This window comes from Gracilinanus agilis, chromosome 4, assembly GCF_016433145.1.
Source record: "Gracilinanus agilis isolate LMUSP501 chromosome 4, AgileGrace, whole genome shotgun sequence".
Lineage (NCBI taxonomy): Eukaryota > Metazoa > Chordata > Mammalia > Didelphimorphia > Didelphidae > Gracilinanus > Gracilinanus agilis.
The window spans coordinates 424,296,621-424,313,391 of NC_058133.1; the positions used below are offsets into that span (position 1 = coordinate 424,296,621).

At 36.1% G+C, this 16,771-nt stretch overlaps 1 protein-coding gene across 1 annotated transcript in view; it reads left to right on the top strand.

The window, feature by feature from the left end:
• IGF2R (insulin like growth factor 2 receptor) overlaps window positions 1-16,771 on the top strand; it is a 174,651-nt gene that overhangs the window by 52,355 nt on the left and 105,525 nt on the right. The window contains exons 2-4 of the mRNA XM_044671804.1: window positions 3,106-3,242; window positions 8,217-8,341; window positions 9,455-9,553. Coding sequence (XP_044527739.1) covers window positions 3,106-3,242; window positions 8,217-8,341; window positions 9,455-9,553 — 361 coding nt within the window. The remainder of the gene's footprint in view (window positions 1-3,105; window positions 3,243-8,216; window positions 8,342-9,454; window positions 9,554-16,771) is intronic.

Sequence of the window (16,771 nt, forward strand, 5' to 3'; positions counted from 1 at the left end):
CATGCCCTCTTTGTGTGTAATAGAATATCTTATTTTTCTTATTTACTCGGATTTTTCTTGGTGTCCCCTACTATTCCCCCCCTCTTTCGCACCCCCCATGTCTTCTTAGACCATTTAGTATCCTGTCTTCTCCCTATGAATTATTCTTCTGCTTGCTATAATAGTGAATATTATAATAGTGTATAGAGTTCACTACAGAGAATTATACATAACATTTCTCCACCTAGTAATACAGATAATTAGATCTTATTTATGCCCTTAAAGAGTCAAGCTTAAAAGACTATGAGTTTTCTTTCTTTTCCCTCTGTTTCTTATTTACCTTTTCATCTTTCTCTTGATATTTGTGGTTGAGTGTCAAACTTTCCATTTAGTCCCGGTCTCTTTTGTGCAAAAACTTGGAATTCTTCAATTTTGTTGAATGCCCATACTTTCCCCTGAAAGTATATGGTTAGTTTCGCTGGGTAGTTGATTAGAGGCTGAAGGCCCAGCTCTCTTGCCTTTCTGAATATTGTATTCCAAGCCTTGCAGTCTTTTAGCGTTGAGGCTGCCAGATCCTGTGTGATCCTTATTGGTGCTCCTTGATATTTGAATTGTGTCTTTCTGGCTTCTTGTAAGATTTTTTCTTTAACTTGAAAACTCTTCAATTTCGCTATTATATTTCTGGGTGTTGACTTTTCTGGGTCCAGTGTAGAGGGTGATCTATGGATCCTTTCAATGTCTATATTGCCCTCTTGTTGTAGAACTTCAGGGCAATTTTGCTGAATAATTTCTTTAAGTATGGAGTCCAAGTTTCTATTAATTTCTGCCTTTTCTGGAAGACCAATGATTCTCAAGTTGTCTCTTCTAGACCGGTTTTCTTGGTCTGTCACTCTCTCATTGAGATATTTCATGTTTCCTTCTATTTTATCAGTCTTTTGACTTTGTTTTATTTGTTCTTGTTGTCTTGAGAGATCATTGGTTTCTAAATGTTCGATTCTAGCCTTTAAGGACTGGTTTTCGGCTTTAATGTTTTGGTTTTTGGCTTTAATGTTTTGGTTTTCGGCTACAATTTTTTGGTTTTCCTTTTCAATCTGGTCATTTTTGGTCTTCAGTTGACTTGTCTCACTTTCCAATTGCGAAATTCTGCCTTTTAAACTGTTATTTTCTTGCCAGATTTCTTCCATCTTCCTCAGCATTTCATTTTTAAACTCTTCCATAGCTTGTGACCAGCTTTCATTTTTTTGGGGAGGTTTGGATTTTTGTTTTCCCTCCTCTGTTGTCTGGATTTTCTCTGTGTAAAAGTTGTCCAGTGTTCCAGAGTTTCTCTTGATAGTCTTTTTCTTCTGGACTTACTTATTGCTGGCCATTGTCGGCCCCGCCCCTTTTCAGCTTTGTCTTTGCACTCAGGGTCTGCCTGTGCCTTCCAAGCTCCCGGGGGCTCCAGTCTCCTTGTCCTCGGGGTCAGGCCTCCTGGTAGACCCTGGTCTGCTCCTCTGCCCGAGGTTCCTTCAGCAGTCTTTGGGGCTGCTTCCACAGCCGCGCTCCAGTCTGCACGGGGTCCTCACTGGAGGTCCAAGCCTGGGCTGGAGATCGTTATTCAAGCCTAGGGCACTGCCTTTGCCTGTGCAGATGCTCTTAGGGCCCTGCCTTCACCCCTGCAGAAGGTAGTGAAAGTCCATGGGCTGGAGATCTTTATTTGCACCTGAGGCAATGCCTTCAGCACTTGGGAAAGGCTGAGTTTTAGAGGCCTTTGTCCTGGCTGGAGGCGGTCCCCACGTGGATGCTCTAGAACGACCTTGTGTGCCCCCAGCCACTTGGTGTCCCTTGTCTTGCTGCACACAGGTACAAGCCCTGGGGCTGCCAGTGATTATCTGGTTGCCTCAGTCCTGTTTTCACTCTTGTGCGTTGGGGTTGTGGGAGGTGTGTGGTGTGCGGGGTGGGGGAGGGGCTTCTTCCTCTCGCGTTTTAGTGAGAGCTGTTTCACCCCTTTATAGCGTGGAAATGCCCCGATTCTGCGTACCTTCAATGCTGCGCCCTGTTGTGGGGTTCCTTCTTTCTTCTGGATTCGTTTTTATTTCCCCTTGTGGAGTCTTGTATGCTTCGGTCAGGAGAGATCGAGCAGCTGCTCCTTACTCTGCTGCCATCTTAACTGGAAGTCCTCAAGTATTACTATTATTATGTTGTCATTTAGCACTTAAGAATAACATATTTTTGCTGTTTTTTTACCTTAATTTTAAGGTTTGATTATTTTACTGTTAATCACTCTACCTAGATATTTTCTTTGTACCCAATACTTTATTCTTCTTTCCTCCCCTCACCCTCAGCACCTATTACTAGAACTTAAAGCGTAGTAAATAAATATCCAGTAAGAGTAAGGAAAACTAAATTCTAATCTTTATTTTGTCCTTCACCTTTCTTTGTGATATTGGGGAAGTCATTTAACCACTTTAGTCTCACTTTCCTTCATGCAAAATATCATTTTTTGATTCTGAGATAATTGTCTGTTCTTGGAGATGAAAATAATGAAATGAGCTAAAAATGTACAGAATATGACTTTTGAGGTCTATTATAATAGTCTTAAGTGGTATAAAATTTTCAGTTGATAAAATTTTTTCTGTGTATACTTAATGTACTTTCTCCTTCCTAAACTGACCTTTCTTTAAGGATGTCCTCTTTATCTATCTATCTATCTATCTATCTATCTATCTATCTATCTATCTATCTATCTATCTATCTATCTATCTGTTTGTCTGTCTGTCTGTCTGTCTGTCTGTTTATTTATTTAAACCCTTAACTTCTGTGTATTGGCTCCTTGGTGGAAGAGCGGTAAGGGTGGGCAATGGTGGTCAAATGACTTGCCCAGGGTCACACAGCTGGGAAGAGTCTGAGACCGGATTTCAACCTAGGACCTCCAGTCTCTAGGCCTGACTCTCAATCCACTGAGTTACCCAGCTGCCTCCTACGATGTCCTCTTTAGTTGAGGCATATTTACTGGTAGAACAAAATGATAACTTTAGAAGAATTAAATGTGTTTATCAATTATAATGACTTTGTAAATAGATTTGACAGTAAAATTGTCTCACTAACTTATACTAGAATGTAATGATTATTTTCTCTCCTTTCTAGTTACACATGGGATGCTGTTGATATTGAAAATCAGACACTTTATAAAATAAACCTCTGTGGAAATATGGCTATCCCCGAGTGTGAGTCTAGTGCCATCTGTGCATTTAATCGGAATACTAAGGTTTATCATTCAGTAGGTAAGTTAATCCATTCATTTGTACTTTGTATTCTATCCATGATGGATTCCCTGATAGAGTATACTGAGCTCCTTGGAATAAGGGCTATTTTTTTCCCTTATGTATCCTTAGAGCCTAGCATATAGTCATAATATATACTTAGCAAACACTTGGTTGATTGTTATCAATGAAGCAGAACATTAAAAAAAGAAAAAATAGAACAAGGCTTTCATAAGGTGCATTGAAAGGGGTTTGTAGAGGGTTGAAACAGTGGTGGAGTAAATACAGAGAGGATTATAATTCAGCTGGATAGTGATGGAAGTTTTAGAGAGACATATAGGGAAGGGTTTTATAAAGCCCAAGGCCCTATTTGTTATTCCATATATCCTAATGAATGCCATGTCAACACTATATTTTTATTCCCCAAAATGCCAGCATTACACAAAATGTATCTTTGGGCGTTCCCTTTTAAAACTGCCTTTAGAACTTTGTACTCTTTCTGAATATTGTCTGTGGAGGCAGAGTCAAGATGGTAGAATAAGAGAAAGCAGTAGACCCTAACTTTCCACTTCTCTACAATGATCAAGAAAATACATCACACTGGATTCTGGCCAGGGAAGCTAAGAAAAAGTCACAATGAGTCTTTTCCTGCACAGGACAGCTTAGGGAGAGAGACAGAAATCTGTGGACACTGAGGCCAGATTTTTTTTTTTTCCCGGCTATATGAGTTTATTTTTTAGAAAAAATTTTTCCATGGTTACATGATTCATGTTCTTGCTCTCTTTCCTCCCACCTTCTCCCCCACCCCGATGTGCATTTCCACTGGTTTCTTCCTGTGTCATCAATCAAGACCTATTTCCATATTATTGATAATTGTTCTAAGGTGGTCATTAAGAGTCTGCTTCCCAAACCATGTTGGCATCAACCCTTGTGTTCAAGCAGTTGTTTTTCTTCTGTTTCCACTCCTGCAGTTCTTCCTCTGAATGTGGGTAGTGTTCTTTTCCATAAATCCCTTAGAATTGTCCTGGGTCATTGCATTGCTGCTAGTACAGAAGTTCATTACATTCGATTTTACCACAGTGTATCAGTCTGTGTACAGTGTTCTTCTGACTCTGCTCCTTTTACTCTGCATCAATTCCTGGAGGTTGTTCCAGTTCACATGGAATTCCTCCAGTTTGTTATTCCTTTGAGCATTCCATCACCAGCATATACCACAATTTGTTCAGCCATTCCCCAATTGACAGGCATACCCTTGTTTTCCAGTTTTTTGCCAACACAAAGAACATGGCTATAAATGTTTTTGTACAAGTGTTTTTATCTATGATCTCTTTGGGGTATAAACCCAGCAACGGCATGGCTGGATCGAAGGGCAGGAAGTCTTTTAGCGCTCTTTGGGCATAGTTCCAAATTGCCTTCCAGAATGGTTGGATCAATTCACAACTCCACTAGCAGAAGCATGTATTCCATTACCCAGGGACTGACAGAAAACTGAGAGAGGTACCAGGGCAGGAAGTTCCATGTTAAGAAAGAGATTGAAAACTGGCAATCTAATGCTGGGTGCAGGAAGAGGTTCCACCTGTAGTTCCATTGCCCCTTACTCTAGTTTGGATCACAAATATATGGTGTAGAGGGGGAGTTGTGAGTATGGGCTACACACTGAACAAGGAACAGCACACAACATACAGTCCAAAGTTAGGAAGGCTAGAGGAACAAGCAAATGAACAAAAAATCCTAACATAAAAAGCTATTCTGGTGATAGGGAAGTTCAGGATACAAACACAAAAGAGAATGACTCAAAAACCATCTATAAGCAAAAATTCCTAAAAGTATTAAAGTATGCTTTGAGAAAAACAGTGCGCAAATTATTTAAAAAACTAAATAAGAGCAGTAGAGGGGAGGGAAATGGGAAAAGAAGAGAGAACTCATGAAGAAAAATATGAAAAGAGAATTAATAGCATGGAGAAAGAGGTAAAAAACCTTACAGAAGAAAATAGCTCATTGAAACTTACTGGCGAAATGGAAGCCTACCTCATGAAATATGAATATTGCCCATAGCATCAAATCTTCATCTTTTGATGGGAGATTGGGGTTTTGGAAACAACCACAACTAAGTAGAACTCTTAAGTATGTTAGGCAAATAATGGTCAGTGAAAATTTTGAATTTAAATCTGTTTAAAAATGTGTATTATAAGCTGTAGCATTCTCACTATAAAGAAGTCAGTTTCTGGGCTATAATGTATAGTTCATTTTGCATTGCATAGAAGTTGAGGAATTTCTACACAGTAAACTGTATTGGCTCTTTGACCCCCTGGATGAATGAGCAGTGCCTTTGCTTGACAAAGAAGTAAATCAATATGGTCTTCTCTTATGTTTTCTGACATGAGTTTCTGAAATGCTGGCATTTTCTTTTCTTTCTTTCTTTTTTTTTTTTTAAATCCATATCCTTCTGTCTTAGAATCAGTATGCTATTGTTTCCATGGCAGAAGAGTGGTAAGGACTAGGCAGTAGGCATTGAGCGACTTGCTCAGGGTCCCACAACTTGGAAGTAGCAGAGACTAGATATGAATCCAGGATCTCCTATCTCCAAGCCTGATTCTTAAGCCACTGAGCTATCTAGCTGCCCACAGTTCTGGCATTTTCTAATGTAAATTTTGATGTTTCATTTCTCTGTTGTACTGGAAACACTGTTTTCATCACTGATTATGATCTCTAAAATGAAAAAGACTGAAACAAATGTAAGATTTTGATGTTTCTTTCATCACTTAAATATGTGACAAACTTTTCACAAACTTCACTTGTTCATTTTTTCTCAACACAAATTTGTTTACCAAAATTCAACTCATCAGCTGTTTTCATCTATTTGTATGAAATAAATCTTCATCCTTTTGAGTATGTTTATTATGTCCAGTTGGAAAACTGCATAGTGCATTGTCACATACATTCTTTATTACCTTCTTTAACTCTTGGGCATAGTTCCAAATTGCCTTCCAGAATGGTTGGATCAATTCACAACTCCACTAGCAGAAGCATGTATTCCATTACCCAGGGACTGACAGAAAACTGAGAGAGGTACCAGGGCAGGAAGTTCCATGTTAAGAAAGAGATTGAAAATTGGCAATCTAATGCTGGGTGCAGGAAGAGGTAGTTCCATCGCCCCTTACTCTAGTTTGGATCACAAATATATGGTGTAAAGGGGGAGTTGTGAATATGGGCTCCACACTGAACAAGGAACAGCACACAACATACAGTCCAAAGTTAGGAAGGCTAGTGGAACAAGCAAATGAACAAAAAATCCTAACATAAAAAGCTATTCTGGTGATAGGGAAGTTCAGGATACAAACACAAAAGAGAATGACTCAAAAACCATCTAAAAGCAAAAATTCCTAACTGACTTCCTTTTCCTTGATTTTCTTATTCTTCATCCTCCTGTGCCTTGTTTGAATATATCAAGCATCTCTTTTGTTAATTTTATTTAACATAGAATATATTTTATTGACATAATTCAGTCAGCAGTTGTTATCACAAGAATAAATTAAGACTTTGTATTTATTCTTTATACTTTAGTAATCTTTGATATAGTATATCCTCAAGAGAGATTTTAAATGAAGATTAAAGAAAATCTTTAATAGTAAATGGTTAGTCTCTGAGGTTCTGAATCTGATGGCTAATTTTTGTTTTCTGTATGGTATTGTTGGAGTCTTTTATATTTTTGCTTTCGCTAGGCTCTTTACTGTAGGGTTGGGAGTTGGAAAGTAATGGAAGTAAGCCTGTTGTGCATGCTTTCCAGCTTCTTGGCTCTCAGAGGACATTTGTGAATTGTAGTGGATTTTTGCAGGGGGAGGTGCCAGGTTTTGTGGTCTGGGATCTGGAGGGCTCACATTTGGAAACTCCTCTCCAGTACAGATGTATAATGTTCAGTTTTAAGGAGATGTCTAGAGGCCAAGTAACTTAACCATGGTCATTCTGGAAGGGTTTAAACCCATGTCTTCTTGATTCCAAGTTGCTTTTTCTGAATTACATTAGCATGAAAAAAGGGAAAATGCTTAATGAATAATGAAATAATTTTTGGAAAATTTGAATTCCATAGACTCATTTTTAAGTGATTTTATATATTTATCCCCAGAAAAGATCAAATTAAATTTATTCCTGAATCATATAGTGAGGCTTCCTCACCTTATTTTTAATTGGAAAGCTTGATAGCAAAAGTTGGGTCCTGAGATGATCTTGAGAGTAGGCTATTCCTGTAGATATGTGAAATTCAATAGATCTCTATAGTTAATTACAACTAATTGATATTCATTTGGCACCTAATGTGTTCCTCATTGCCTTCATAGCAGTGCACTGTATGTGATAACAAGATTCAAAATTTTTCAACAAGTATTTATCACTTAAGGAAATTTCCATCTAATTAAGAGAAATAAGACTTGGAAATTTCTTGTCTATTGAAAGAATTTATGATTTTAGCAGTTTAGCTTTTTTCAGCAGTTTAACTCATTTTTATCTTTGATTTGGTACATAGCCTTTAAGAGTTGCTTTGTTCATAAAATTCATCTTTAAGGACCACCATTGTGACAGACTCTTGAACTTTGGTTCTCAGACAGCAAGCATACAATTCGTGGCAAGATCTATATAATTTAGCTTTCTAGTTTGGTAGAAAGTACTAGAGCTTGTGTTTTGCAGGCAGTAATCTTCAAGAAACCAGAGTCGCCTCCATTACACATCCCTAAGAGGATTTAGGTTAGTGAAAACATATATAAAAACATGTAATAAAAGGCAAAAAATACAATAGAATATAACAGTAAAAATTTTAACACACCGAATGATTTTAGATGACAGTACATGTAGAAATGTTTTGTTACATAGTTTGAGTATATGTCTTTAAGCTTCTCCATAAAATACTGTGTTGAAAAACCTGTAGCCTTTTTCATATTCCATTGGAATTAGCTTTGAGGTATATCTATTTTATAGTTTGCTTTTTCTTTTTCTACTATTTAGGTGACTCATCTTTGAAAAATGGAACCAAATCCTTGTTGGAATTCAACACAACAATTTCCTGTATCCAGCAGGACATGAGGACAACAGTACAGAGTAGTATCGCCTTCTTATGTGGGAAAACACTGGTTAGTTAATATGGATTCATTCTTCATATTTTCTATTTTGTCTTAAGTGTCTTGTTAGTTGTGTGTTCTGGTCATAAGTGAAAAAACAACATTAAAAAGAAAGCTTATGAATTCTAAATTACTTCAAGTCTATATTTACAGTGTTTTCAGGGAGATGATATAGATGTAGAGAGTGACAATTTATTATAGTTGAGTTTAGAAAACAATATTCAGGGCTTAGTTATAGGGTGATTTTTATGTTCTTAGATTCCTTTTTTTCTCGTGTGTGTGCGTGTGTCTGTGTGTTATGTTATGTTTTGTAGCTCTCCCATTTTATATTAAACTTGAGAAATAGCAAAAGGAGCTTTTTAGAGAAATATCGCTAATAGTAAGGAGTAGAGCTGATAACCCTAGAGAAACTACTAAGTACTAAAATGGATTTGGATATGCAAAACAATGAAATTAAAACAAAATTGAACACACAGTAATTCGATTAGTCATTTGTCATCACTGGTAATTAACATGAAGATCCATCTAGCATTTGGAGGCAACCAGTTTAAATAAAATTTCCAGGTTTTCTGCCCAAAGCTCAGAGCTCAGAAATAGAGTGAGAGACACTAATATGCCTCAAACATTACTTCAAGACTTTATGAAATACTGGTGCCATAGTTTTTCACCTGGGGAAATTTGGAAACAACTCAGTATTAATTTTTGATCAATCTGGACTACTCCTACTCAAGACCACTGACTTGAAATTGTTTGTAGTGGTATGAAACTAGTGCTCTCTTAATAATGAAAATCAGCCAGCATTTAAATTTTAGCTATTTACTTTCATTTAATTCCATCTTCAGTGCACAAGAAACCAAAAATGCCACTAAATAAGTCTTAGGAGATACATCTAGTAACATACTTCAGAGTAGTTCTTTTGAGACTTATTACTAGGCCACTTGGAATTGACCATCCCGAGACTTAAGACATTGTCTAACTTTATATATACAAATGGGCATGTTCATTTACTTGATTGAAACTTTCTAGTCGTTTTGATTGTATTTTAAAGAAACTTTAAAAATCCTATGTAATCTCTTAAAGGTATTCTACAATTGTGGTTATAATTTTTATAATTTTTAAAAATAGGGAACGCCTGAATTTGTAACCTCAACAGGATGTGTGCATTATTTTGAATGGAGGACCACTGTGGCCTGCAAGAAAGACACATTTAAAGCTATCAAAGAGGTAACAAGTGAATTTTTCTGTTTACCAGATAAGCTACTGATTTTGAAAGACAAAAATCATTTAAATTCTCATACCCCAATTTAACAAGGCCATGACAGCTTAGATGTCTATTTAAAATTGTTTGGAGCAGGATCTAAGTTTAGAACAATTGATTTTAAATATTAAAGGGTATGATGCTCAGATTGGAAGTTTATAAGCTATTTACATTGATGAAATGGACTTTCTTTCAATTTTAATTTTTTTAAAATTTGGAATATTTTCCATGGTTACGTGATTCGTGATTTTTTTCCATCTCTCTTCCCTCCCCGCTCCCAAAGCTGACAAGCAGTTCCACTAGGTTATATATGAATCATTGTTCAAAACCTATTTCCATGTTATTCATATTTGCAATAGAGTGATCTTTTAACATTAAAACTCTAATCATATCCCCATTGAACTACATGACCAAGCATATGTTTTTCTTTTGCGTTTCTGCTCCCACAGTTCTTTCTCTGGATATGGATAGCATTCTTTCTCATAAATTCCTCTGGATTGTCCTGGGTCATTGCATTGCTGCTAGTAGAAAAGTCTTATTACATTCAATTGTGCCACAGTGTATCAGTCTCTGTGTACAATGTTCTCCTGGTTCTACTCCTTTTGCTCTGCATTCATTCCTGGAGATCTTTCCAGTTCACATGGAATTCCTCCAGTTCATCATTCCTTTCAACACAAAAATATTCCATCACTATCAGATACCACAGTTTGTTTAGCCATTCCCCATATCGATGAACATCCCCTCATTTTCCAATTTTTTGCCACTACAAAGAGAGTGGCTATAAATATTTTTGTACAGGTCTTTTTCCTTATTATCTCTTTGGGGTACAAATCCATCAGTGTTATGACTGGTCAAAGGGCAGGACAATCTTTTAAAGCCTTTTGAAAGGCATAATTCCAGATTGCCTTCCAGAATGGTTGAACCAATTCACAACTCCACCAGCAAATTATCATTACAGTATTAGTGTCCCAACTTTGCCACATCCCCTCCAACATTTATCTCTTACTTTCCTTTGCTACCAGTCTGATAGGTGTGAGGTGGTACCTCAGAGTTGTTTTTAATTAATCAGTGAGGATTTAGAACACTTTTTCATGTGCTTGTTGATAGTTTTGATTTCTTCATGTGAAAACTTCATTGGACTACAATTCTTCCTGAACGTCATTTAATAAGTTACCTTTTTAAGCTTTATGGGCTAAATGCTGCTCTTATGGTGTTATGACTAGATGATTCACTTTAAATAAGTGAGCCAAAAGGATAAAGATTCTGGATTATTATCTATAGCCTGGATATTCCTCAGCATGGTTCCGTTCTCCACATATTTTGACTATTTCATCCATTTTTTTTTAAACACAATAGTGGTTTCTTATTGAACTGTGCATCATGGCCCTAATATTCTCATCTATTGCTTCCAAATTCTTCTCCAAGTTGCCTGATACTGATCTTTTTCTCTTATATTTCTTACTGGCCTACTTGAACCCCCTATGTCACATTATCCTACTCATAACTTTCTAGTGAATGTACCTAGTGTCCTATAATCTTGCTTTGCTTTTTATCTGGAATCTATCTGTTCTATTAAGCATTCTCTGAAATGGAAAAAAAGAAATGATGATTGATGCTTGGGGACCTTGTTTCATATTCTGCTTCCGATACTAGGTGTGTGACTTTGGGCTAGTGACTTCATTTATCATTGCTTCACTTTCCTTAGAATGGATTAATGGTTAAAAGGCCAATCTTAGTTGACTTAGCTTTAAGCCCCATCTCTGAAACATGCTCTCAGCAAATTATTAAACCTCTTAGTACCCCAAGCAGTAACTTCTAAGATTAGAAATTGTAGATTTACTTCACCAGAGATCTACCTGTGCAAGTCTAGACTCTTCAGGTTGCTTTGAGTAGCAAAGACCACCAAAAATGACTAAACAACAATTAAGTGCTCTAGAAATGAAATCTTAGTAAGCTAATCACATTGCCTATAATTTCTGTTTTTGGACTTCTGACATTTTTGGCCCCACAGTACTTTCCAGTTTTCTTTTTCCATTTTTTCCTGGTAGCTGCCATTTTAAAAAAACCCTTACCTTTCATCTTAGAATAAAGAATAAAACTGATTTCAAGAAGAGTTGTAAGGGCTAGGCAATGTCGGTTAAGTAACTTGCCCAGGTCGTACAGCTAGGAAGTATCTGAGACCATGCCATTGGTTTTTATTACCCAAGTGACCCACGTATCTTGCTTTGTTATTTCAACTATTATGTGGCTTCCTTTATGCTAAGGAAAAAGACATTAAAAATAGGTAAACACAAATTTTATTTTCTTTTCCTGTTTGTCTTCTAGATAATGTCTTTTTGTTTTTATTTCTCCAGTGCACAAACCTCAGTTTCTTTTTGGAAAAAACATTTTCACCATAGTACTAAATAATTTCAGCATTAAAAGGATTTCCTTTATTTCATTTATTTATTTATTTATTCAAAAAACCCTTTCCTTCCATCTTAGAATTAATACTGTATTGGTTTTAAGGCAAAATTGTAGTTAGGACTTAGCAGTGGGGGTTAAGTGACTTGCCCAGGGTCACACAGCTAGAAGTGTCTGAGGCAAAATTTGAACCTAGTACTTCTCGTCTCTAGGCCTGGCTCTTAATCCATTGGGCCACCTAGCTGCCCCAAAAGGTTTTCTTTAAAAACAACAAAAGGATTATTGTATTAAAATTGACTTTTTCTTTATTTAAGAGCATGATATTGCTAATACCAATTGAATTTCCCTTTCAAGGTACTGAAAGGGATAGTAATCTTTAAAAGATCTTGTAGAAAAGGAGAGGGACATATCTAAAAGACATTATATAGGGGAAGGGCAAAAACCTGATGGGGGAAGGGAAAAAGGGGACTCAGAAAAGTTAAATCAAGTGAACTTTGAGATTTTTGTGAATCTTTAAAAAAGGAAGATCTCTTAGAGGCATCATGATTTCATCAGGAACAGATCATGCCAGACTACCCCTTATCTTTTTTTTGACAGGATTATTAAGTCAGATTAATGTATAGATGGGGTCTATCTGGATTTAATAAGATTTTTAGCAGTCTTAAGCTATCCTTCTGGACAGGATGGGGAGATATATGCTAAATGATAATATAGTTAAATATATTGGGAACTGGTTGACTGAAACTAAAGAGTAATATTTGATGATGATCAGTTTGGAGTAGCTCACTAAATGGAGAGGCCAGTTGATCAGTCTTTGGCTTTATGTTGTTAAATTTTTTTTTTAATGAATAACATGTATGCGGCATAGAAGATATATATCACAAAGCTGGGAAGGACAGCTAACACAGATGATAATAAATTCAGGATTTAAAACTATTTCTTCAACCTAGAATGGTGAGCCATATCTAATATGAAGACATTTCATGGGGATAAATGTAGGATAGACATATGGATTCAAAAAACCACAAGTACAAGATGGGGAAAAGGCATGATGAGAGAGCAGATCCATCCGAAAAAATTTGAGGAGTTTTGGTAAGGTACAAACTGAACTAATCAACAAGTAATGTGATATGGCAGTCATTAAGCTCATAAATCTAGGCTGTCTAATGGGAGGCATAGTGTCCAGGATAGGTAGTGATTATTCAGTTGTTTCATTTCTGTCTGACAATTTGTTATCCCATTTGGGGTTTTCTTGACAAAGATACCAGTATAGTCTGCCATTTCTTTCTTTAGCTCATTTTATTTATTTATTAAAAAAAATTTTTTTTAATTTTAAACCCTTAACTTCTGTGTATTGACTTATAGGTAGAAGAGTGGTAAGGGTAGGCAATGGGAGTCAAGTGACTTGCCCAGGGTCACACAGCTGGGAAGTGTCTGAGCCTGGACTTGAACCTAGGACCTCCCGTCTCTAGGCCTGGCTCTCAATCCACTGAGCTACCCAGCTGCCCCCTTTAACTCATTTTACAGATGTGTACCTGAGGCAAACAGGATTAAGTGACTTGCCCAGGATCACATAGCTAGAAAGTGTCTGAGGCTTAGATTTAAAACTCAGGAAGATGAGATTTCCTGATTCCAGGCCAGGCCCTCTCTGCAATGCTCACCCAGCTGTCCTAGGTAGATGATAGTCCTACCATATTCTTTTTTCATTAAATCATATCTGAAATATCATTTTCAGCTTTGGGTGTCAAATTTTAGAAAGGACATTGATAAGCTCGAGATTGTTCAATAGAAGGTGATTAGTATAGTTATAGTTCTCTATAGTACATTGTCCTGAAAGGATAACTTAAGAGAAGTTAAAGAAATATGCATGTTTTACTTAGGCTTGGAGTCAGGTCTCTCTTATTATTAATGATTCTTATGATTGTTAAAAATTAGCAATTTTTTTTTTGTTTTTAAACCCTTACCTTCTGTCTTGGAGTCAATACACAGTATTGTGGCAGTGTGGTAAGGGCTAGGCAATGGGGGTCAAGTGACTTGCCCAGGGACATATAGCTAGGAAGTGTCTAAGGCCAGATTTGAATCTAGGACCTCCTGTCTCTAGTCCCAACTCTCAATCCACTGAGCCACCCAGCTGCCCCCAGCAATTCTTTTAAGAATTGTTTAAGGGGGCAGCTGTGTGACTCCAGGGATTAAGAGCCAGACCTAGAAATGGGAGGTCTAAGGTTTAAATTTAGCCTCAGACACTTCCTAACTGTACGATCCTGAACAAGTCACTTAACCCCCTATTGCCTAGCCCTTACTGCTCTTCTGCCTTGGAACCAATGCAAAGTATTGACTCCAAGGTGGAAGGTAAGGGTTTAAAAGAAAAATTTGAGAACTCTTAAGAATCTTTTAACTTGACAAATTTACTTTCTGAGCCTAGAGAAGAAGTACTATAGTGCACTTAGTACAATGCATGTACTATTAATAAATATTTAGTACTGAGTTCTAAACAATGCCAACTTAATTATTGATGCTTAGTAACATCTTTAGGAGTGATGAGTTAATACGTTGCTTTTATTGATATCTTTCATTTATGTCAAAAGCCATTCCCTCCAGCAGGTAAGTTCTCAAACAGTTCTTAAAAGAATTGCTAATTATTAACAACTATAAGAAAGAATACATCAAATCATTAGTGATAAGAGAGATGTGAATCAAAATAATTTTGAGGCTATACCTAACAAATTGGCAAAGATGGGAATAGTCAGTGTTAGAGGGATTGAGAAAAAAAAAATGAGCACATATTTTAGTGATGCTGTGAATTGGTCAACTTTTCTTGAAACCAATCTGGAATTGTATGAAGAAAGTGAATAAAATGTCTCTTCCCCTTTGGAGCAATGCTTCCATTGCTAGGCATATGCCCCATTGAGGTAAGCAAAAAATAAAAAAAAGTAGGCCATATATGCATTAAAATACTTATAGCAATACCATGCTGTAAGTTATTCCCCAGTTGATGATTATACACTTTTGTTTCCTTAGAGAGGGTTTCTTTGAGTAATTCAGTAGAGGCTTTTTTCTGTCTGGAGTGTGGGATCCCTAGATCAAAGAGAATGAACAGTTGAGGGACATTTCTTATACAGTTGTAGTCAGGTGGTTTTCCATTCTGGTTGGACCAATTCACAGCTCTGCTAGCTGTATTTAAATATATCTTTCTGTGATCCCTCTTACATTGAATTTTTATATTTTATTCCTATTGTCATTTTAGTGCGAGCTAAAGAGTTTTCATAGCATATTTCTTAATTATTGGAAATTGGGAACATTTTTATATGATTGCTGATAGTTTGCAATTTTTCTTTGGAAAATTTTGTTCTTTTAATCACTTTTATAATGGGAAATGGCTCTTGATCTTACATATTGATGCCAGAATTTCTATATCTAAGAAATTTGATGTAAAGATATTTCCCAAATTTGACAATTTCTCTTGTCATCATTTTGATGAAATTATTTTTATTTTGCAAAAAGCTTTTTACTTTTATCTTATCGAAATGGTCTATTTCATCTTTTGCAATTACTACTTTCTTTCATTTGGTTTCTTTCCCAGACAGTCCAGTCATTATAAATCTTTCTGAGTTGGATGAAGCATTTTTAAAGGAGTCACAATGACTTTATAAATAAAACAGATGTTTTACCTTGATTTGTCAGTACTATTGGTATAGTTTCATAAAGACATTTTTTACTAGGTAGTTGACTCTGTGTAACTATAAACTTCAAGCACTAATGGGTCCAACTCTCTCTCTCTCTCTCTCTCTCTCTCTCTCTCTCTCTCTCTCTCTATATATATATATATATATATATATATATACACACGTACACACATGTACACACACATAGTTGACTATGTAAAAGGTGAATTTGTGAGGTTGTATGGTCTTTGCTTTAATGATATGATTGAAATGATTACATGTACCCTCTGATTATCATCATGGGAAGTATAGTACAATGAAGTGATGTGACCCAGTCCATTGTAAAACTAAATGAAATCTCTAAAAAAATAGAACGAGAAGGGGTTAGTGGGTTAGAAATTTCCCACAAATCTGGCCACATCTTTCTAAATAAATAATGAAAAACAAGTATAACTTACTAGATTTTAAAAATAGACCTGTCCATAAGCATAACTTTGGTTAAAAGGACAGAAAAAATATTTTCCAAAAAGGTGTTAATGGGGGATTGAACATTATGAACATGAGTTGAAAGTATTCAGGATTACATACCAATAGTTTTATTTTACTGTCATCAGAATTAGCATGACTTGACGGAGAATTATGAATTTGATATTTATTCCTTGGAGAAGGGTAGGATTAAAAGGATGCTAATGCATTTAAAAAATAGTGTCTGCAAATGAAAACTCAGCATTAGATTTCAAACAAAGGTATCTTAGATGATGTTGCCTAAATGACCCTAACCTCATTATGAACTTTGGAAATAAGCAAAAAAGTTCCTCTGCTTTTTAGAGGATTATGTCTAATATGTTTAATGACATATTTATCAGAATTCATCAGCTGAGAGAGCTGTGAGTTGGAGTTATGTTATTCCTTAGAAAAGAGAAATTAATACATATGAATGAGAAAAACCTGTCTTCATTATCTTCATGTTAACAAACAGTGTTCAGAGTCTGGGGGAAAACTTCTAAATATCATGGCTAAGTAGAATGTGTTAAATAACATTAAAAAACAACAACAATTATTATTCACCCATTTCTGTAAGACTTTTGTAGAAAATGTTACTACCCTTTGTTCTTTTTC